The sequence below is a fragment of the Hemibagrus wyckioides genome, linkage group LG08 (genome assembly GCF_019097595.1).
Source record: "Hemibagrus wyckioides isolate EC202008001 linkage group LG08, SWU_Hwy_1.0, whole genome shotgun sequence".
NCBI lineage: Eukaryota > Metazoa > Chordata > Actinopteri > Siluriformes > Bagridae > Hemibagrus > Hemibagrus wyckioides.
The window spans coordinates 6137234-6158807 of record NC_080717.1 but is presented as its reverse complement, the minus strand read 5'-3'; the positions used below and the strand labels follow the sequence as shown (position 1 = coordinate 6158807).

General features: G+C 40.6%; 2 protein-coding genes across 4 annotated transcripts; one reads left to right on the top strand and one right to left on the bottom strand.

Annotated features, from left to right (window-relative positions):
• The first annotated feature begins 2201 nt into the window (after positions 1-2201).
• On the top strand, positions 2202-13708 carry tbc1d10c (TBC1 domain family, member 10C). 3 transcript variants are annotated; one of them, XM_058397626.1, is made up of 10 exons: positions 2202-2278; positions 2571-2686; positions 6391-6487; positions 6579-6686; positions 7786-7892; positions 8274-8388; positions 8922-8987; positions 9075-9264; positions 9345-9505; positions 10630-13708. In XM_058397626.1, the coding sequence occupies exons 2-10, from the start codon at positions 2574-2576 to the stop codon at positions 13426-13428; spliced, it is 3756 nt and encodes a 1251-aa protein (XP_058253609.1). In that variant the 5' UTR covers positions 2202-2278; positions 2571-2573; the 3' UTR covers positions 13429-13708. The 3 variants fall into 3 exon arrangements, with proteins under 3 accessions (XP_058253609.1, XP_058253610.1, XP_058253608.1); XM_058397627.1 differs by lacking the exon at positions 2202-2278 and adding an exon at positions 2292-2418; XM_058397625.1 differs by lacking the exon at positions 2202-2278 and adding an exon at positions 2299-2445.
• On the bottom strand, positions 13676-20446 carry rad9a (RAD9 checkpoint clamp component A). The gene is made up of 11 exons (XM_058397628.1): positions 20200-20446; positions 18994-19064; positions 18770-18892; positions 18087-18201; positions 17105-17204; positions 16906-17012; positions 15594-15700; positions 14832-14896; positions 14637-14744; positions 14334-14544; positions 13676-14248 (listed from the first exon to the last, which is right to left on the bottom strand). The coding sequence occupies exons 1-11, from the start codon at positions 20231-20233 to the stop codon at positions 14138-14140; spliced, it is 1152 nt and encodes a 383-aa protein (XP_058253611.1). The 5' UTR covers positions 20234-20446; the 3' UTR covers positions 13676-14137.
• Between the last annotated feature and the right edge of the window lie 1128 nt (positions 20447-21574).

Genomic DNA, 21574 nt, shown 5'->3' with positions numbered 1-21574 from the left:
GTTCCTGTAAAAAGCAGCTCTTAATGCTTCAGCTCCATACCAAGACATTTTGGACAATTTCATGCTCCCAACTTTGTGGGAAACAGTTTGACCCCTTCCTGTTCCAACATGACCGCACACAACATGACTTGCACAAAGCAAGGTCCATAAAGACATAGATGAGCGAGTTTGGTGTGGAGGAACTTCTGACCTCAACCTGATAGAACACCTTTGGGATGAATTTAGAGCGGAGACCTTCTCGTCCGACATCGGTGCCTGACCTCACAAATGTGCTTTTAGATGAACGGTCATAAACACACTCCTACACCTTGTGGAAAAACCTTCCCAGAAGAGTTGAAGCTGTTCTAGCTGTAAAGAGCGGGACAACTCCATATTATCTTCGTTTGCACATAAAGGCAGACGTCTTCAAACGTTCGGCGATATAGTGTACGTTAAAATAGGTGTCGAACTAATTCGCATATTTATCAGATTTATCAGTTTGCTCCAGACACACATTATGTTGTTCACATGAGTGATGAACAAAGCGACAAAAAGCTGTTCAATCTTTCTAATACCGAGTTTTGTGTCTTATTTATTGGTACTTTCTTACCTTCACTGTAGTCTCTGTGTGATGAGCCACACGGTCTTGTGCTTTAAAGGTGTTCCCCAACATTAAATCTAACAGAATAATCTCTTGTATTCCTGAAACTGGAAATCTCGAAGAGATTATGATCAGTCCTCAAGCCTGGTGTGCACAAAATGATCATTTTATATAATCTCCAGTGGATTAGCAGATCCAATCTGGTGTCAGGGGAGAAAACCCAACCGGCCTGGCCACGGAGGATATTTTTTCTCAACAATACTAGACAGACAGATAGGGAGATATAGATGAGTTCTCATCATTACAGTCTACACTGTCAAATCCTCTTTGAATGAAGGGACGGATTAACCCCCGAAGAGTGCCGGCAGTGAACGGAGTTAAAGAAACAATGAAATGCTGAAAAGGAAAAAGATTGCACAATGCAAAGGGATGACGGCGTTCCCTGCTATTCATCAGGCTGGTCATATTCAGTGCAGTCACAGGCAGAGTAGAGAGGACTTCATTTAGTTTCAGCTTGTTAGCAGTGGCATGTAAACAGGATTTTATAGGACAAATCTGCATTGAAATTATTCCTATCATAGTCAGTCCATGGAAAGCTGGGTGTAATGCGGTAATGCACAGACGTGGAATGGGACAGCATTTCATCACAGAGCACCAGACATACACTCATTCACATCTAAGAGCAATTTAGTGTAGCCAGTCCACCTACTGCCATGTTTTAGAAAACCAGGCATTCATTTGGACCTCTAGAGAACACTTTCAATTCAATTTGATGTAATTTTATTTGTATAGCGCTTTTAACAATGGACATTGTCTCAAAGCAGCTTCACAGAACAGAAGAAACAGTACAAAAGTCCTAGATGTTAGACAAAATGATCCCTAGTGAGCAAGCATGAGGCGACTGTGGCAGGGAAAAACTCCCTTAGATGGTATGAGGAAGAAACCTTGAAAGGAACCAGACTCAAAAGGGAACCTCATCCTCATTTGGGTGACACCGGAGGGTGTGATTAGAAATTATTATAAACACTGGAGAGTGTGATTATGACACAGTCGCAGTTGTGTGATGCAACACGGACATCAACCCGAGCTCAAGATCGAACCAAGAATCATTGTAACGCTACCTGATGCTGCTCTGAAATTATCAAGAAATTTTGAAGTTACAAACCTTGCAGAGCTATCCTTCTTTGTGACTGATAAGGAGCCACAGATGTTTATTACTTTCCTGATTCATTTGTCAGGAATAGTACAGCCAACACAAGACATCGTACTCCTAGACATCCCAATAATATACAGAGAAACAGACACATTATAAAGAACGTTAAAAATCAGTTCACCACAGTCAATGACATTTGAAGGGGATCTTGGATAGTAAGTGTAAAAGCTTTCCACTAGTCTTCAAACACACATTTTCCACACCTACACAAACTGCCTAGCATTTAATCTTAAACTCTTGCTACAGGTTTAACACTCCATGATTTGGATTAGCAATCCCATTAAATCTACTACCTTTAGTCTGGTCACTTTCTTTAATTTTTCTAAATCAAGGCTTGTTTGTGAACTTTCCTGAAGCATGTGCACAAGCTCACACACACACACACACACACACACACAACCACTACAGCGGAAGTGTTTTTTTCACTTCTGTCTTCCCTCCCATAATAGCACAATTGCATCTTATAGTTAGAAGTACATCCGAAGGTAAGTGCTTGATGCTCTTCCTCTTAAACTTTTCGTAGTTTTTCACAGTTCCATTTCCCCAAAAAAACCTGAGCTGTACAACTGACACCCAAACACACATGCTTGAGCAAGAGAAATGATGCAGAGGATGTGAGGATTAGGTGTGTCGAAACAACTCAGCTATCACTGTGAGAAAAATAATGAATATCTGAATTCGAGCTGATTTTCTTGCTCCGGAATTTAACTCTCTCTCTCTCTCTCTCTCTCTCTCTCTCTCTCTCTCTCTCTCTCTCTCTCTCTCTCTCTTTTCAAGGTGATGTCTCTCCGTTCGGACCAGATAGAGGACGGAGAGAGCACCTCCGGCTCCTCGGAAGCTAAAACAGACCGTTATGGATTCTTGCTTGTTAATGGAGACACGAACAATGACAGGTCAGTGTTAGCAAACAAACACACACCACCACACACACACACATATTATGTAAGAGCTGTGTTTTTAGCTAAGTGTGTGTATTTTATAAGCTTAACATTTTCTCAACCGTCACCTACAATTACCTTCTCTGTTGCGCTCAACATCCTGCCACATTACCATGGTGATATTGGCCCTGACAGAATGTGGTTTCCTGTTGTGTGTGCATGTATGTGTGTGTTAGGGTGTTTATTATGGCAGTTGTGCTATGTAATCTCAGAAACTTACATTTAAAGGCAGTATGTTGCAATCAATAACTTCTAAACTGTTTTTAGTTTAGAAGTTATAGCATACAAATCTGTACTGATGGCCCTTATAAAGCCTGAATATATTGAAATATACTGGGTAACATATTGACCCATATATAGGTGAGTGCAAAAGTTTGCATACCTTTCGGGTTTTGGGTGTACAGTATACATGGTAGTAATCTTACAGCAACTGAGTCATCAGTTATCTGTATTTGATATATTTACTAGAAACATTGCAGCTCTATTGACATGCTCTAGTTCATTTATTTGATTGTGATCTATTGGAATATTTCAATACAGCTAATGATTTGAAAGAAGCAACACGTTTACTTTAAACTAAATAATTCAACTAAAGTGATGAGATGGGTGGTTAAGGCTCTGGGTTGTTGACTGGGGTTCAAGCCCCAGCACCGCCAAGCTGCCCCTTTTGGGCCCTTAAGCAAGGCCCCCAACCCACCCTGCTCCACGGGCGCTGTATCATGGCTGACCCTGCGCTCTGACCCCAACCCCTGAGGATGGGATATGTGAAGAAAACATTTCACTGTGCAGTAATGTATATGTGAAAAATAAAGGCTAATTAACTTAATCAGAGAGCATAGAGGAAACCCAGAAGGACAATTACCTGAGGTCAGGATAGATCCAGAGACCCTGGAGCTGTGGAGCAGCAATGCTACCTGCTGTAAAAAGTGCACTAGAAAACAAAAAACAAACAGTAGGAGACCTGAACAAGTCATATCAAATCTTTGGATGAATTCATGAGTTTGTGGAATGCAAACATCTGCACTGTTTATATAACTACTCTATATGTACAGTACATACTGCTTTATTACTAATATATACATATACTAATATAATATAAATATAAATATAAATACATCTAACATTTTGTTTCACTATATTTTGCTTTCTAAAATTTTATTGGTGTGTGTATCTTTCTTCTTTTCTTACAGAAGAGAAAGAAATATTGTATTGAAATGGTCAGTAATGTCAGTATTGTCATGTATTTGTTAGTATTCACATATTTCAAGGATCAAGGAAGGTTTATTGTCATTCCAGAAAATGTGGTACATGAAAGGGAAGTACTGAGGTTCCTTTGATAGCAGCCGAAAAAAAAATACAACTTAGAAAAAACTATAAATATCAAACTATATAAAAATATAAGTTAGGAAGACTAGACAGAGTAATGGTGAATGGCAACAGTGCAATGTAAACAGTAACAGTACAATGAGTGGATAACAAAGTGTAACATTCCTGTCTTATTGCACATGAGAGGTCTGTAGTGTGGCAGTTATTGAGTTTATGCACATGAGAAATCACAGTGTAAGGGTATTATTGCGGTCAGTCATTTGTCATTAATGTCCGTATTGTCGTATATTTGTCAGTAACGACTATATTGTTGTATATTCGTTCGTAACGTCAGTATTGTCATATATTTGTCAGTAACGTCAGTATTGTAGTATATTTGTCTGTAATGTCAGTATAGTTGTATATCTATTTGTAATGTCAATATTGTAGAATATTTGTCAGTAATGTCAGTATTATCGTCAGTAATGTCAGTATTGTAGTATATTTGTCTGTAATGTCAGTATAGTTGTATATGTATTTGTAATGTCAATATTGTAGAATATTTGTCAGTAATGTCAGTATTATCATCAGTAATGTCAGTATTGTAGTATATTTGTCTGTAAAGTCAGTATAGTTGTATATGTATTTGTAATGTCAGTATTGTCATATATTTGTCAGTAATGTCAGTATTATCGTCAGTAATGTCAGTATTACTGTCAGTAATGTCAGTACTGTAGTATATTTGTCAGCAACATCAGTATTGTCGTATATTTGTAAGTAACATCTATATTGTAGTATTTTTGTCAGTAATGTCAGTATTGTATATTTGTCAGTAATGTCAGTGGTGTCGTGCATTTGTCAGTAACAACAGTATTGTAGTATATTTGCCTGTATTGTCGAATATTTTAGTCAGTAATGTCAGTATTGTCGAATATTTGTCAGTGATGTCAGTATTGTCATATATTTGTCAGTAATGTCAGTATTGTCATATATTTGTCAGTAATGTCAGTATTGTATATTTATCAGTAATGTCAGTATTGTCGTATATTTTTCAGTAACATCAATATTGTATATTTGTCAGTAATGTCAGTATCGACGTATATTTTTAGTAATGTCAGTATTGTCACATATTTGTCATTAATGTCAGTAGTGTCGTGTATTTGTCAGTAACAACAGTATTGTCGTATTTTTCAGTAACGACAGTATTGTCATATGTTTGTCAGTAATATCAGTATTATCGTATATTTGTCCCTAACGTCAATATTGTTGTATATTTGTCAGTAACGACAATGTTGTTGTATATTTGTCTGTAATGTCAGTATTGTCATATATTTGTCAGTGATGTTAGTACTGTATATATTGTCGTGTAACAACAGAATTGTTGAATATTTGTCAGATTTGTCAGTAATGTCAGTGTTGTCATATATTTGTCAGATTTGTCAGTAATGTCAGTGTTGTCGTATATTTGTCAGATTTGTCAGTAATGTCAGTGTTGTCGTATATTTGTCAGATTTGTCAGTAATGTCAGTGTTGTCATATATTTGTCAGATTTGTCAGTAATGTCAGTGTTGTCGTATATTTGTCAGATTTGTCAGTAATGTCAGTGTTGTCGTATATTTGTCAGATTTGTCAGTAATGTCAGTGTTGTCGTATATTTGTCAGATTTGTCAGTAATGTCAGTGTTGTCGTATATTTGTCAGATTTGTCAGTAATGTCAGTGTTGTCATATTTGTCAGATTTGTCAGTAATGTCAGTGTTGTCGTATATTTGTCAGTAACGTCAGTATTGTTGTATATTTTTCAGTAATGTCATTATTTGTCAGCAATATCAGTATTGTTGTATATTTTTTAGTAACACCAGTATTGTAGTATATTTGCCCATAATGTCAGTATTGTCATATATTTGACAGTAATGTCTTTATTGCCAGAGATTTTCATAACGTCAGTATTCTCATAGATTTCCATTTTTTCCAATTATTGTATTGTCCTATGTTTTTATAATGTCATTACTGTTATATATTTGTCAGTAATGTCATCAGTGTCATCGTTTTTCATAATTTCAGTATTGTCCTAAATTTTTGTCACAATGTCATAGATTTGTTTTGTGTAATGCTGTTACATGCATGTGTGTCCATTCTTTTAGTAAGAATCAATCTGTCTTGTAAGAAATTGGGTATTATTCAACATTTTTATACTGCATATGTCACCTAGTTTTAACAGAGAACGTTTATCTGTAATATTCATGTCAGACCTTATATAAGCAAAATATCTTTCCAGTAATGTCTCAAAGAGAGGTAATAGGTATATTACTACCTTACAACAGTATGGTTTACATGCTGAACTTCTCACCAGCAGTGATGACCCCTGTCCTGAGTTGGTGAGACACCGTGAAATGAAATGGATCAACCTTATGAGCCAGTGGGATCAGGTACTTGAGAAGAAGCATAGTAAGGTATGTTTGTGACAAAAAGACATTGCTCTGACAGAAACCCCAAATCTCCTACATCATCATCATCCTCCTCCTCCTCCTCTCTTGAATACAGATCAAAGCTCAGTGTCAGAAGGGAATCCCAGCGTCTGTCAGGTCCAAGTGCTGGCCCCTGCTGTGTGGAGCGACACAGAGGAAAGAGAATAACAAAGATCTCTACAATGTGAGTGCATATGTTAATGAGCAGTAGAGGAAAGAAAAGAAAAGAAAGTAATCACTGGCAGTCTATACAACTTTCCAGACATTTTATTATCACTATTTTAGAAAAAAAAAAACTTTGATCAAGATTATCACATTATCCTGACTTTCATTTAATTACCTGTACTTACATTTCACTGCTAAAGGCTAGTAGAGCAACATCCATCCATTCATCCAATCATCCAACTATCCATCCATCCATCCATTTCATTAACTGCTTCGTCCTGGACAGGGTTGTTGAGGATCCAGAGTTTATTCCAGGAACAATACTAGCAAGAAAGGATGGCAGGAAGGCATGTCAGTCCATCTCACACACACACACACACACACACATTCACACTAGGGGTAATATAAATGTGTCAACCCACCTAACAGTGAGCATGGTAGGTGTCAGTAAACCTGTGAAACTGAAAGAGACTTGTGTAACTTGCTCACTTGACCATGTTACTGATAGTCATGAGTCTGGATTTCTTTTCGAGCATCACTGCCCCAAAAGAGATAGATCTCTTTGGGGGTACCTTTAAATGTTCTCCAGCCTTTAGCACACACCCTTATCCAGAGCGACTTACATTTATCTTATTAATACCACACAGCAGTTAAGGTTTAAGGGCCTTACTCAAGGGCCCAGCAGTGGCAGTTTGGTGGTGCTAGGATTTGATTTTATGTAGACCAACCCAACATCTTACCTACTTATCTACCACTATTCCCATAAGAACCCCATTAGCATTGTACTATCCAAAGTACCCTAGGTGTTCATCAACTTGTTGCATGTGATAGCAAAACATCTGTTTCCTCCTCTGTCCAATAACCCTAATTTGAGTTTATATTTCGTAAACAAAATGGCACTACCCCCAAATCCCTGACGCCAATAGTAGTTGGTACTGGAACAAAACCAGTTCTGCCAGTGGAGAACTCTCACTTTTGGCCTGGAAACAAGTGAAATGATTCCAGATGGATAGTCAGAGGAAATCAGCTATCGGATTAGAGAAACACTATCTTTCCCATGACCTGATCTGACCTGTCCTTTTTTGTGTTTCATTCCTCTCTTCATTTCTCTCTGTAAGACTCTGGAGTCGTCCCCGGGTCAGCAAAGCTGGATTGATGTCATCAAGAGAGACACAGACAGGCAGTTTCCTTTCCATGAGATGTTTCAATCCGAAGACAGCCCTGGGTAAAAACCACTCTTATTCTTTGTCCCTCTCCTTAATGATCATTAATGTCCCTGCTGATTAATCCAGCTTGTTTTGACAAGCCATCAACTGCCAAAATACAGGCCGTACTGGTGAAACTGGTTTACCACTACTAAATTGTTCCAAGAAAAAGAAGTAAGATGGACAGTCTAGGATTTGTTGTTGTCCTTGTGTCCGATTATATATTTCACTGCATTGTCCTTGTGTCCGATTATATGATTCACACTGCATTGAACACATCCTGATTTAGAAACACTTCCCAGCCTGTGTTTTCACGGCTTGGATTTTGTTTTCAGCAGTGGTTACAGCAAAGCTAATACAAATTTCTGTTTTTCTATTTCTTTCTCCTTTTATGTGAGAAGTCAGCAGGGCTTGTTGCAGGTTCTAAAGGCTTACACTCAGTTTCGGCCTGATGAAGGATACTGCCAGGCGCAGGGTCCAGTGGCGGCAGTGCTACTAATGCACATGCCCATGGAGGTACATATCTGCAGTCAGAAACATGGACATATATCCTAATTTGGTGGGAATTATGGCTTTCATATAATGGGGGCATTTATTTTTGCTGGTTCGGTTGGAGTTAGATGAAAGCACCACTGCAAATCAGTGCAAATGTATTTATTGAAGTGATCTCCATTATCCATACTAATAGGGGTGGTACCTTCCAGGATGACTCCACCCCTTTCTACAGGGCATGAGAGTTCACTGAATGGGTTTAGTGAGGATAAAAATCATGGAAAGCATATACTATGGTAAAAATACAACTGAGGGAAATCTTGTGGAAGAACAGTGTTCATTCCACCAGTTAGACTCCAGATACTTGTAGAACCTATATTAAAGTGCATTGAAGCTGTTCCTTTGGACCAAAACCTTACCTTGCTTTAATTTATCATCTATTTGTATGCCAATGGTTATGTTAAAAAGCCTAGCTAGTCATTTTATATCATTAATATCAATACAATCCTTAATGTCAAAACAACTGTTTAATGTCTAAACTGTGTATTCCATGACAGGAAGCATTCTGGTGTTTGGTACAGATCAGCGAACTTTACCTCCCTGGATACTACAGTCCCCTGCTGGTAGGGCAGAATTACACCAATCTACAGCACACATGGTGGAGAATGTGCCATTGTTTTTATAGCCCATTGCACTTTCTGTCTGTACAGGAGGGTGTGTTGTTCGATGCTGCAATTCTCTTCAGCGTGCTAAAAAGGACGTGTCCGGCTGCATACAAACACATGAAGAAACAAGGGGTGGAGCCTCTCATGTTTGCCACCGATTGGCTGATGTGTCTGTATAGCCGCCACCTGCCATTCAACACTTTACTCCGAGTCTGGGATCTCTTCTTCTGCAATGGTGAGGGATGATTTGTGCAGGTTTGTCTGTATGCCTTTACAGACTCATAAGCATGCAACTGATTCGTGTGTGTGTTGCAGGTGTTCGTGTGCTGTTTCAGGTGGCCGTGGTTTTAGTGCGACGTTGCTTAGGGGAGGCTCGACATCGGAAAGAGTGTGAGGGCCAGGTGGAGACTCTGGAGAGACTGCGGTCAGTTAAGTGCCATGTCCAACACGAGCAGGCCGACGCCTTTATTCAAGAGGTGAGTCATTTGAATCGCTGCTCAAACTAAATTAACCATACTGGTCCGGCTGCAGGATCCCGTGCTCTCATTTCCGCGGCCCGGGTCAGATTCCCAGGCAGGGTGCTAACCCAGCCACTGAAGAGTTAACTCTCAGTGCCAGTCCTAAGCCTAGAATAAATGGGAGGGTTGCATCAGGAAGGCAACCTGGCGTAAAAACCTGTGCCAAAATCGAAACATGCGGTCCAAATGATCTACTGAGGTGACCCCAAAGAACACCACCAGAACCTTTTTTAATAATATTTGGTGAAGTCTTCCTCACATTCTAGCAGATGTCAATAGAATATCTGCATCGAGGAGAAACTCTAGCCTCTCTGAACAAGAGAATAAAACTAATAAAACAACTAATGAGCACAGGAAGTGTTAGGGGCTGGATTTCTGTACTTTTTCACAACAGCCAACTTCACTAAACTTTCACCAGAATCTCTAAGAATATTTTTAACACCATGTTAAAGCTATTTATTTTTTTTGACACGGACACGATGTGGTGCATTACCTATATATTGAATGGAACATTTTGGATGTCCATTGGTTTCTGTGTTAAATGAAGTACTTTTAAATTATTGGTGTTTTCTTTGTGCAAAAGCCTGCTACATGGCGATCATTATTTAGCAATTAAAAAGCTTGCATTCCCTATTAGCATGCTCAGTTTTTTAGTATCATATTTAAAGCATGGCATGTTTAAACAGGGTTCGTTTTGCCTGTATTGCATTGCCTGTGGGTGTGATTGAGTGTGTGAAGGTGTGTGTGCACATGGTGCCCTGTCATGGACCGCCATCCACTCCTCCCAGGAGAGGCTCTGGATCCACCACAAGCCTGCATCCAGAATGAAGCTGAATAAATTTATATGAGGTTTAAGCAGGATTAAACTTTTTTTTAATGGGAAATCAGGAAAGCACCCTTCATAAACCCTAAAGCAGAAATGATTCAGATTTAACAGAGCAGGGATCTAAGAAATCATGATGAATCCAGAGCGTCTCCTAAAAACCGTATGCCTGCCTCCACAGGAAAGCTCTAGCAACCAGGAGTAATTTTGTAGTATATATGGAAATTATTCTCATTCTCTCCTTTATCTTCCTTTATAGGTGTGTTCAGTACCCCTGTCCTTGGCAGATCTCCAGCGACAGACTGAAAAGGAGTTAGGGAAATGGAGGAAAGAGCGCCCGGGCTCGACGTTTGACCCCCGAGATCGTTGCCACGGATACTATATGATATGGGAAAAAGGGAAAGAAAGGGTGAAGGAGAACGAAAAGAAGGAGAGACAGAGCGGGAACCTAAGGGCTCCCGTGATGCGTTCGCACTCGTCCCTCTCTCCGGCAATCCTTCGTAAAAAATGGAGGAAGAGAGGAAGTAAAACAGAGAATGAGGAGTGGGAAGGAAGAGGGTTTACGAAACAGGACAGTGATGATGAAGAGAAAAGGAGGGCGAGCGTGTGCGGTGTAGCCGGCGAGCTACGAGTAAAGACACAGAAGACACCACCGGAGTTTAGCAAACAGTTTCAGAAAGAGAGTAACACGAGCCTGAACACGCCACGTACATCGGCGACAGAAACACTGCTGGGTTCCGAGCTGTTAGATCTCGATGCCACTGTGTTTGAGGAGGATGAGAACGATATGGTGGTCATCCCCATACCGTTGCACATAGTTCGAGGTGACCGTAAAGAAGAAACAAAGCCGCCTACCACCCTGAAAGAAGACGATTCAGAGGCAGGTGACATTCAACAGGAAATAGAAAAGCAGCAAGGCACAGAGACATGGCAAGATGAAGAAAAGAAAGAGCAGGATCCCAGAGATGAAGAAATTTCATCACATCAAGACCAGGCTGAACCACAGCAAGAGCAATCACAACCTTCCCAACTAGAGGAAGTGGAGGATGCAAGAAACAAACCCGAACAGGAAACACAAGAAAACACAAGTAAACAGGAAGAGGAAACTGAAATTCAGACCTGTGAACCTGTAGAGGAGGTACAACTTAATATCAACACACAAGAAGAGGATGTGCAAATCCAAGTAAATACTGACAAACAGGAGGAAGAGGAACAGGAAAATGGAGCCGAGAAAGAACATGAAGAGATGGATAGTAGTAAACAGGAAGAGGAAATAGGGACAAAGAGCCAAGAACCAGAAGTAGTAATACATCTAGGTAGCACTGAAGAGGAAGCAATATGTAACAGCAATATACAAGAGGGGGAAATAGAGACAAAGGGCAATGAACAAGAAGGAGAAATAGAGGAAGAAAAGGAAATACAGGCACAGAGCTGCGAACAGGAAGTGGAAATTCAGGAAGAAAAGGAAATACAGCCACAGAGCTGCGAACAGGAAGTGGAAATTCAGGAAGAAAAGGAAATACAGGCACAGAGCTGCGAAAAGGAAGTGGAAATTCAGGAAGAAAAGGAAATACAGGCACAGAGCTGCGAAAAGGAAGTGGAAATTCAGGAAGAAAAGGAAATACAGGCACAGAGCTGCGAAAAGGAAGTGGAAATTCAGGAAGAAAAGGAAATACAGGCACAGAGCTGCGAAAAGGAAGTGGAAATTCAGGATGAAAAGGAAATACAGGCACAGAGCTGCGAAAAGGAAGTGGAAATTCAGGATGAAAAGGAAATACAGGCACAGAGCTGCAAACAGGAAGTGGAAATTCAGGAAGAAAAGGAAATTAAGGCACAGAGCAGTGATCAGGAAGTGGAAATAGAGAATGCAAATAGTGCTAATGAAGAGGAGATGCTACAAATATGTCTCATAGACATAAAAGATGAGCAGCAGCAACAGGAAGACAGAGAACAAAAAAATGAAGTTGGACATATTTTGGAAACGGAAGAGGAAATGCATTCAAATGTGCTCCAAACTCCAGAGGATCAGAAGGATGCAGAGGATCAAGCACCTTCCGTTCAAGAGGAAGAGCATGAATGCTGTGAAAGTGGAAGCAGTACAGATGTGGAAAAGACACGGCAAGAGCCGGAAGGCGAGAGAGAGGAGGCAAGGACTGGTGATGCACCTGAAGAGGAAACAGAAGGAACTGTGATGGATGGAGAAAAGGGAGAACCAGAAACTGTAACATCTTCACCTTGTGTTCAACCAGAAATGGTGACAGAACATTCTGGAGAATCAGAGACTCCACAGGACTCTAACCAAACCCAGGATGAAAACATAGAAGTTAACAAAACGTCCACACCTGAGCAGGAGGAACCTGACAAAACCGGTGGATCTAGCATCCCAGAGTCTCCACATCCAGTGAAAAAGGAAGAGGAAGTAGAAAGAGAGATTACAGCTGAGTCAAACCCGGTAAAACCAGCTCCCTCTGGTGCAAACCAACACCCTCAGCTCCGTCTTCGCAGGTCCTCCAGCTCCCACACCTCCTATCCCACCATCCTCTCCGAGGACACTTTCAGGGACCCGCAACAAAACGTCAAACGAGATTCATGCTCCCAAAACACAGAGGCGGAAGAGTCAGACATCGCCCAACCAAAACAAACACAAAGCTCCAAACAGGAAGATCTACAGAAACCCAAAGCTCAAACCAAGTCAGACAAACCCAAACGCAAGGGTCTGTTTCAACGCCTCAGGGCTGACATGCCTTCCAAATCCACCATCCCCAAAATCGTCATCCAGGACTTCAGTGAAGGGGAGGAGAAGCTGAGCTCTAAGGAGAGAAGGCGGCGCAGAAGGATGCAGGAGAGGAAAGAGAAGGAGGAAGAGAAGGAGAGGAAAAAGCTAGAGAAAGAGCTGGAGAAGGAAAAGGAAAGGGAAAGGAAAAAGCCACAGACCAGAGGAAAGAGCTTTCAGGTTCTCAGTAAAAAGCACGACGATTACGATGACGTTTTCTCCGAAAAGAGCGACTCGCAGGAGGTGGGACATAAAAGGACCTCTTACTCCGAGAGTTATTTCTGACTCAAGGACACACTGACATATCTTATCTTAGATAAACGGATTGTAGTACGATACGTTCATTTCGCAGCAGAGCATGCACTGCTTTAACAAAAAAAAAATGCTTGTAAGACTCATTCTTTTCAAACCCGTAACGTCTTTGTATATATATATTTTCACATGACCATTAAAGCAAATTTTGCTATTTTAATTCCTTACTCTATCAAATTACTGTGAGTAGAAATGAATCAACATCTTCTGACCAATCAGATGAAGAATCCAGCAACACAGTGGTATAAATTATTTTATTATTTTCAGGAAATTTCATTGGGATTTGAATGTTGTGATTTCCTAAATCAGAATTGAACCCCAGTTGTTAAACACCAGTGATGCTTTTTGGAGGTAATGGCAGGTTGGTTTGCTAAATAAAATCCGCCGTGTGAAGACGACTCACCTGTAATAAGCATCTGATTTACGGCAGCTCCATGGTTAGGAATGAAATTTGAGGTGATTTAGATTACCACAGGATGTCAGAGATGACTATTCCTAACACACTTTAAGTGAGTATTATGAATGTTCTCCATTGTGCTCAAACAAAGGCAGTAAAAGTTTGACCTGTACAATCGTGCGGGTGTCTTGTATCGACCGCTTCACAACTGATTCAACTTTTTCAAAATTTTCCATTATGCAGTCTGTGTGTGTAAATTGTTCATTTTGCTCTCTGGTGCGACGTTCAATCCGACTGTCTCTCGTCCTCGCTGTCGCTGGCCAGCACTTCCTGCGTTGTCTGGTTGCTTGTCTGAGTCGAAGCCGGCTGCACGGAGCCGAAGAAAAGCGAGCAGAACTGAAGACGACAGGATGAAAATGTGATGAACGAACGGCTGATCAGAAATGTACAGCTTGTTAAAATACAAAACCGGGTTTAAAACCTTTTTATTGGGTGGTCCCAGCACTGACTGCTCCTCCGCCTCCTCGTCCTCGTTTTCCTCTTCGCTAAGTGGCCGGCTTTTGCGGTTGGTGGAGGAAGTCTGAGGTTGAAGTTCGTAGGACGGGCCGGCGAGGTCACTGGTTTCCATGGCGATAAGATACGAGTCGATGTCGTCGCACATGAAGTCGTCGGGTGGGAGTTCGGCTTGGGGTCTGGGAGACGGTGAGGAACAGTGCATTAGACAGAAGTAATTAATTAAAGGAAACATGGTCCTTAGCACGTCTGCTCATTAACGTCTCTTTACCCGTTAGCTTTGTTGTTATTGTGGTTGCGCTGGTGTGCGTCTTCAGACAGAGTAGCTAGTACGAAGTTCGCCTCGAGGACACTGTCGGATACGCTCAGGACAACAGGACTAACACACACACACACACACACACAAAAAGGAAATTAATTTTAGGACAAAAACTCTGTCATTAATTACAGGCATTAAGCAGTTTACCTGCCAGGCTCTTGAAAGTACATGGAGATGGGAAGACCTGCTGTCTCAGCAAACACCAACAAACCCTGCGAGTCAGAGAGAAGGTTATAAACTAACATACGACTTTAACGCAATAAAATGAAAAGACGACGGCGGTGACTGTAAACAGGAAGGAGATGAATAACAGCTATACGCTGACACTCCTAAGTCTTGGGAACTTTGTACAAACCGCCTATTTATTATTTATACATTAAATATCCTCAGCATGTTTATTCCAAAAACAAAATCTGCATTTTTCCAGCATTTGAAGCATATGAATCCTGAACACTTACTATATGACAGTGCTGTATAGAGAACTGTGACAAATTAAAGGAAAAACTGCGGTAATACTGTGTGTGGGTGTGTGTGTGTGTGTTTGGGGGGGGGGTATTTACTTTTGCATCTACTTGTCTTTTAGGGTTAAGAGTCATAGCACCACTGAAAATACGTGCAAAGTTCATTTGACTGATCAAGCTATATTTGAGAAGAAACATTTCTCCGAATGGGTCTCTTAAGATGACCCCGCCCCCATTTACCAGCCATAAGGATTCACTGAATGATTTGATTAGGATGGAAACGATGTAAACTATTTGCTTTGGCTTTTTACAAACCACAGTTGAGAGAATATCTCGAAGGAAGACTAGTTCAGGTACAACATAAACAACGTTTTTCCCCCTTTGTCTCCTTTCTGTAGCTCAACATAGAGAGATAAATATACGAGACTGTTAATGCGTGTATGTTTACTCGGAGCTCTTTGAGGCAGAAGGTGATGCTGGTCTCGGAGCCGATAGCAAAGTGATCGAACTCTTCGGCGCTCAAACACAACTCGGTCATCATGGCTTTCGACGGGTCTGGGGGGGGGACGAAAAGGTAGAAAGAGACTATTTAAATACAGCAAGAAACACAGAATAGGAATAAAAGTCAAATATAGGTGTGAGTGCTACGGTTTAAGAGCTACAGCCTCTATTCATTTTGGACATTAGCTTCATTAAGCTCATATGTTTAACACATCCTTCATTAGTCAATTATTCATAATAGTTGAATTTTTACATTCCCGCTTAATGCTTTTTACCAGCACACTTACGTGATCGACTTATCAGACCTTTTCAGTCCATATAAACAATCAATTATTTTCTCTCCAGTTACAAGCCTGATTATAAAATGAGTCTGGACGCTGCTGACTTTGTGTGTTTTTAGAAAAGAGGCCCAAGTGGTTAGGGCTCTGGGTTTTTGATCAGAAGATCAGGGTGCAAGCCCTGTCACCCCTGAGCAAAGCTTTTTGCTATGCTGTACCATAGCTGACCCTATTCTCTGACCCCTACCTCTATGCAAAGAAGGAATTTCACTGTGCTGTAATGTATATGTGACAACAATAAAGGTTTCTTCATCTGAAATGAGTCAGGACTCTGAAGGCTTTCAGCGCGAGACGTGTGTTTTTCCTTATGCTTATGCACAAACAAGCACTTGGTGCGTCTCAGAGAGCAGAAATGGGTTTGATATCAACCTTTACTTTGAAGACAGAAGCATTTTTGAAAATTTCCATGAATTTATTGCCTCTAGTAGACTAGGGAAAATCAGAAATACTTATTACACTACAAATTTACTATTAACACTACAAATTCTTAAAGTCCTGATTGTCTACTTTCATATGAGCTTCATAATAACCACCAATGTGGAGTGAGACATGACAAAGACATTCAATACTGAACATGGACACAACAAAACAGGCACATTTTTGGCCCTCTGTGAAAGAGTTGAGATATAGAAATGTAATCCTAACTCAGAAAGTAACAGAAAAGAACCTGCACACTGAGGCCAGAGTGTATAAAAGTGAAAAATAAAGAGGTAAGAGATCGAGAGAACTCGAGGAATGATTGCAGATGTGGGCTTGCGCTTGTACAGAGTTCAGAGAGGTGAACTTTAAGCCACCTGATGCAGCTGAAAAGTGTTGCACGGTGGAAAATTACCACAGCCCAGTAAAGCAGGAACAGTGTATCGTTCTCTTGAAGACATTTTACAGAACAGAAAATAATAAGGAAACCTGGCACTTCATCACCTGCATCATCTTCCACGTGGTTCCTGAGCCAAACCCGATCGCTGCTCACCGAAACACTCACTTCCTCCAGAGAGGGCGGGAAATGCAGTACTGTATCCACCCACAACCTGCACGTAGAAAACCGGGAAAGAAGGAAGTGAGACAGAGACTGAAGTAGAGATGAAGGAAAAGAGGGGGGGAGGAAGGAAGGAAGGAGGACCTGGGTTGAGCTCGGAGCACGTTGCTGCAGTTGTCCTTGTCAAAAACTGCTTGCAAACACTCACAGTCCTGAAAGGACAGGTTGTGTGTCTTTAAAAGCCCTGAAAAACACACACACACACACACATACATACATACATACATACATACACACACACACACACACACACACACACACACACACACACACACACACACACACACACACACACACTAGTCTCATTAGCAGTGTGATTAGTCAGGTAATTTGTTCACCTTTCCCTTCTACTCTTCATCTCTCAGTCTGTTTTCTTTCCCAATCACCATCTCTTCCATTTTCCCCGTCTGGTCACCTTATATCCTCATTTCTTTCAACCTTCAATATTTGATGTATTTAATGTATGTTCTCTCTCTTCCTCTTTCTTATCAACTTCATCTTCTCTTCATCCCTTCTTCTTTCACTTCCTAACTTTTCACTCGTCTTACATCTCTCACTTTTTCTCTCTTTCAACTCCCTTCTTCTCCTCCATCAAATTCACCTTCATCTTCCTCCCTATCCTTTTCCATTGTCTCTACCTTTCTGCCCCATCGAGTTGCTGCTCTTACCAGGTAAAACATAATGCATGGTAAACATTAGAGAAGGAAAGAATGGGACGCTCGGGGGCATACTGTAATGGGAAAATAATCAGCGTCTGGGTTGTGTAACGCAGCTGATAATCTTACCATCCTAAGTTCATCATTTTACAAATACAGTATGTCCCTGAGACGTGTTTTGTTCCTTTTATACCACAGTAAATGGCAAGAATCAATTGTATTTCTTTCCTCATGTCTCTTGAAAAAAAAAAAAAACACAGCATATCATGTTACTAAGAAACCAAAAAAAGTTGTTCTCCATCCTGTAGACAGTGTTCACTGACACTGGAGACTCCTTCCATAAATGTTAAAAAAAACAGTTTCCTTAGTCAAAACTCGGCTATGTCTAAGATCAAGCTTGTTTTCTTTACCATGTTTGCAGTGCAGCGTGATTCTCAGACGACTCTTTTCAGTGTTCATCTCAATGCGGCACTTTTCCACAGAGCGCTCGAGAGATGAGAGAGACCTGAATACTGTCTGTATGCTCTGTGTGTGTATGAGAGAGAGAGAGAGAGAGAGAGAGAGAGAGAGAGAGGGGGAAGAAAACTGTTTACAGCTGCTGTAACTTAAGTGATGACAGGTACTAACTTATCTTATGAACATTCTACAACATAAAATACAACAATAAATGGTTTAAAAGAGTAATTAGAGGGAGAGGGGGAGACAAGGAGGGGAAGAGAGAGAGAGAGAGAGAGAGAGAGAGAGAGAGAGCGAGAGAGAGAGAGAGAGCAAGAGAGAGCGAGAGCGAGACAGACAAAGAGCAACAGAGAGAGCGAGTGAAAGAGAGAGAGAGACAGACAGACAGACAGTGAGTAAGAGAGAGAGTGAGTGAAAGAGAGAGAGAACGACAGAAAGAGAGAGAGAAATAGAGGGGGAGAGACAGAGAGCGAAGGGGGGGTGGACAGACAGAGAAAGACAAAGACAGAGAGCGAGAGAGAGATAGAGGCAGAGAGACAGAGACAGAGAGAGAGAGAGAGAGAGATTAATATCAGATTTATTTTGTGAAAAAGTTTGCGAGAAGAGACTGGTAACTTGGGAAGACTGTGCCTGTTACCTTAATAGGCATTTTACAGCGGAAGGCTTGGTCTGGAGGATACTGGAACTTCTGGAAGAAGAGCCGAGACATCAGGAAACATGCGAACGCTGAGCGGGATGAGTTCACTGCACGCAGGGTTAGCTGCAAAACATGATGACATGATATGAAACATAATGCCTCTTACTCCAGTAATATTAATGGGGATATTTTGACCATACAGGCAAAGACACACAGACACTAACCCCATCCTCAATGGGCTCCAAGTAAAGCTCTTCTCCAATCCTTGAAAGGGAGTGTATTGCTTTGGCCAGCACTATAAAATACAATGTACATGTAATAACAGATTATAGATAATATACTAATAACATCCCAGAGAGAGAGAGAGAGAGAGAATAACACATTGAAACACTGAACCTGGGAATAATATCCCAATAAACACAAAACATTTCCATAACATGGTTCCTTTTCGATAGATCCTCCTGATAGAACACCTTTGGGATGAATTAGAGCGGAGACTGCAATACATTCTCGTCCAACATCAGTGCCTGACCTCACAAATGCTCTTCTAGAGGAATGGTCAAAAAATTCCCATAAACACACTCCTAAACCTTGTGGAAAGCCTTCCCAGAACAGTTGAAGGTGTTATAGCTGCAAAGGGTGGGACAACTCCAAATTACATTCATGTGCATGTAAAGGCAGACATTCCAGTTTTGGCCTGGCTCGCAGTCTCCGCTCTAATTCATCCCAAAGGTGTTCTATCAGGTTGAGGTCAGGACTCTGTGAAGTTCCTCCACACCAAACTCACTCATCCATGTCTTTATGGACCTTGCTTTGGTCACTGGTGCACAGTCATGTTGGAACAGGAAGGGGTCAACCCCAAACTGTTCCCACAAAGTTGGGAGCATGAAATTGTCCAAAATGTCTTGGTATGAAACTGAAGCATTAAGAGTTCCTTTCACTGGAACTAAGGGGTCAAGCCCAAACCCCTGAAAAACAACACCTGAATTCAATGATTTGGAGGGGTGTCCCAAAACTTTTGACAGTATAGTGATTCGTCCTTGTTTATTAAATACTGATTAGATAACAAGCAGCCAGGATTGTCAGAGAATAGTAAAAGCTTTATATAGGGATGGTTCAGAGATTGCTCCCCTGAAGTTAGAAGAAAGTTTTAAACATCCAGGAATAAGTTATAATAATTTTATATTATTTTAAAGGTTATATGAGCATTAAGGGAAACTTTTCTGAACTATAATGCACAAAGAGACCTATATTTCTGTAAAGAACCCTTCCCAGTAAAACAAAACAGGAGCTAAAACCGTTCTATAAACATGATCATGTTAGTTTGGGATAAAAAATGCGGTACAATAAAGAGAAATAAGAGTATTATTATGTAGTATTTATGATAGTATGATTAATTATTCCTTAATTTATCCAGATATCTAACTCACCTTTAACGTTTCCTCCGGTTGCTACGCAATCCATCCTCCTGCTCTCGCGCACACAATATATTTATTATCAAACTAACTAACTAGACGCATTATTTCCAAAACCATTATTGTTGTTTTCGTGTACGGTTCAGTGCACAGGCTGGTGCAAAACACTCTTATTTATGTAAACAAATCAGAAAAACACTTCGAAACTGTTTACTTCTCGTCACTTCGCCATGTCGCGCGCGTATAAGTTCAACCCGTCAAGTCGCACTACGTCATATAAACGCGCCCGGGATTTCTGTCGCCTGCTGAAGGCGGAGGAATCTCAAATGGCGATACGTGTGTTACTTCATTCCCTATCTAGGGCACTTATGTAGGAATTAGGACGCTATTTGAGACTCAAGCAGAGTCTATTGTGCATACAAGAAACATTATGAACCGAGTTCCAAGCAAACGCTTACTGTTTCTGGTGCTATTTATATGTGCTTCATGTTCAAAACATTAATGGGAATGAGGAAGGTGTGGAATGCACTGGATAAACCTTTCCCCCAAAGTGTTTGGCCCTTTAGTATAAAAAGTATTCGAGACTGCATAATCCACAATTTTTCATGTTTCGATCACGCCACAGACCGATTTTGTGTTTAATATAGTTATCCAATTGATAACAGACACTTTCCCAAACGTTAACATTTAGATATTTTTTCTAGGACGGGTCTATTTAGGTAACAGAAAGTCAGCACTCAAATATAAGATGATATTTTAATGTGTATCAGATACTGGTCTTAAGATCACACATTAGCCTATGTGACGTATTTATTTATTCAAGAGAGCAGTTAATGAGGTATATATATATATATATATATATATATATATATATATATATATATATATATATATATATATATATATATGCAGTCATTCATTCATCTTCAGTAACCTCTTTGTCCTTGTCTGGGTTGCAACCAGGAACCTATCCCAGGAACACTGGGTGTGAGACATTTAAAAACCAGAGCAATTTAGATCAGCCCTGCCTAGCTGTCATGTTTTTGGGAGATGGGAGGAGTCTGGAGAACCCATACAGACAGTAACCTGAGTGCAGGATTGCACCAGGAATGCTGGAGCTGTGGGACATCAGTATTACCTTCTGTACTGCCCTGAACTTATATTAATAAACTAAGTAGTTCATAGTGATCTTTACGGTCACAGGGACAAAAGTCGTCTTTCAAATTTATTTTGTTAATGTATTTAGGGTTTTTTTTGTACACTTTTGTTTAGTATCACCACTGTGACCACAGTTGCACAATTTGACCGTGATGGCAAATAAAATAGTTAAACACACCTGTTGACACAAGTGTGAGAGTGGACAGAGAGAATGAGGAGAAGACTTTCTTCC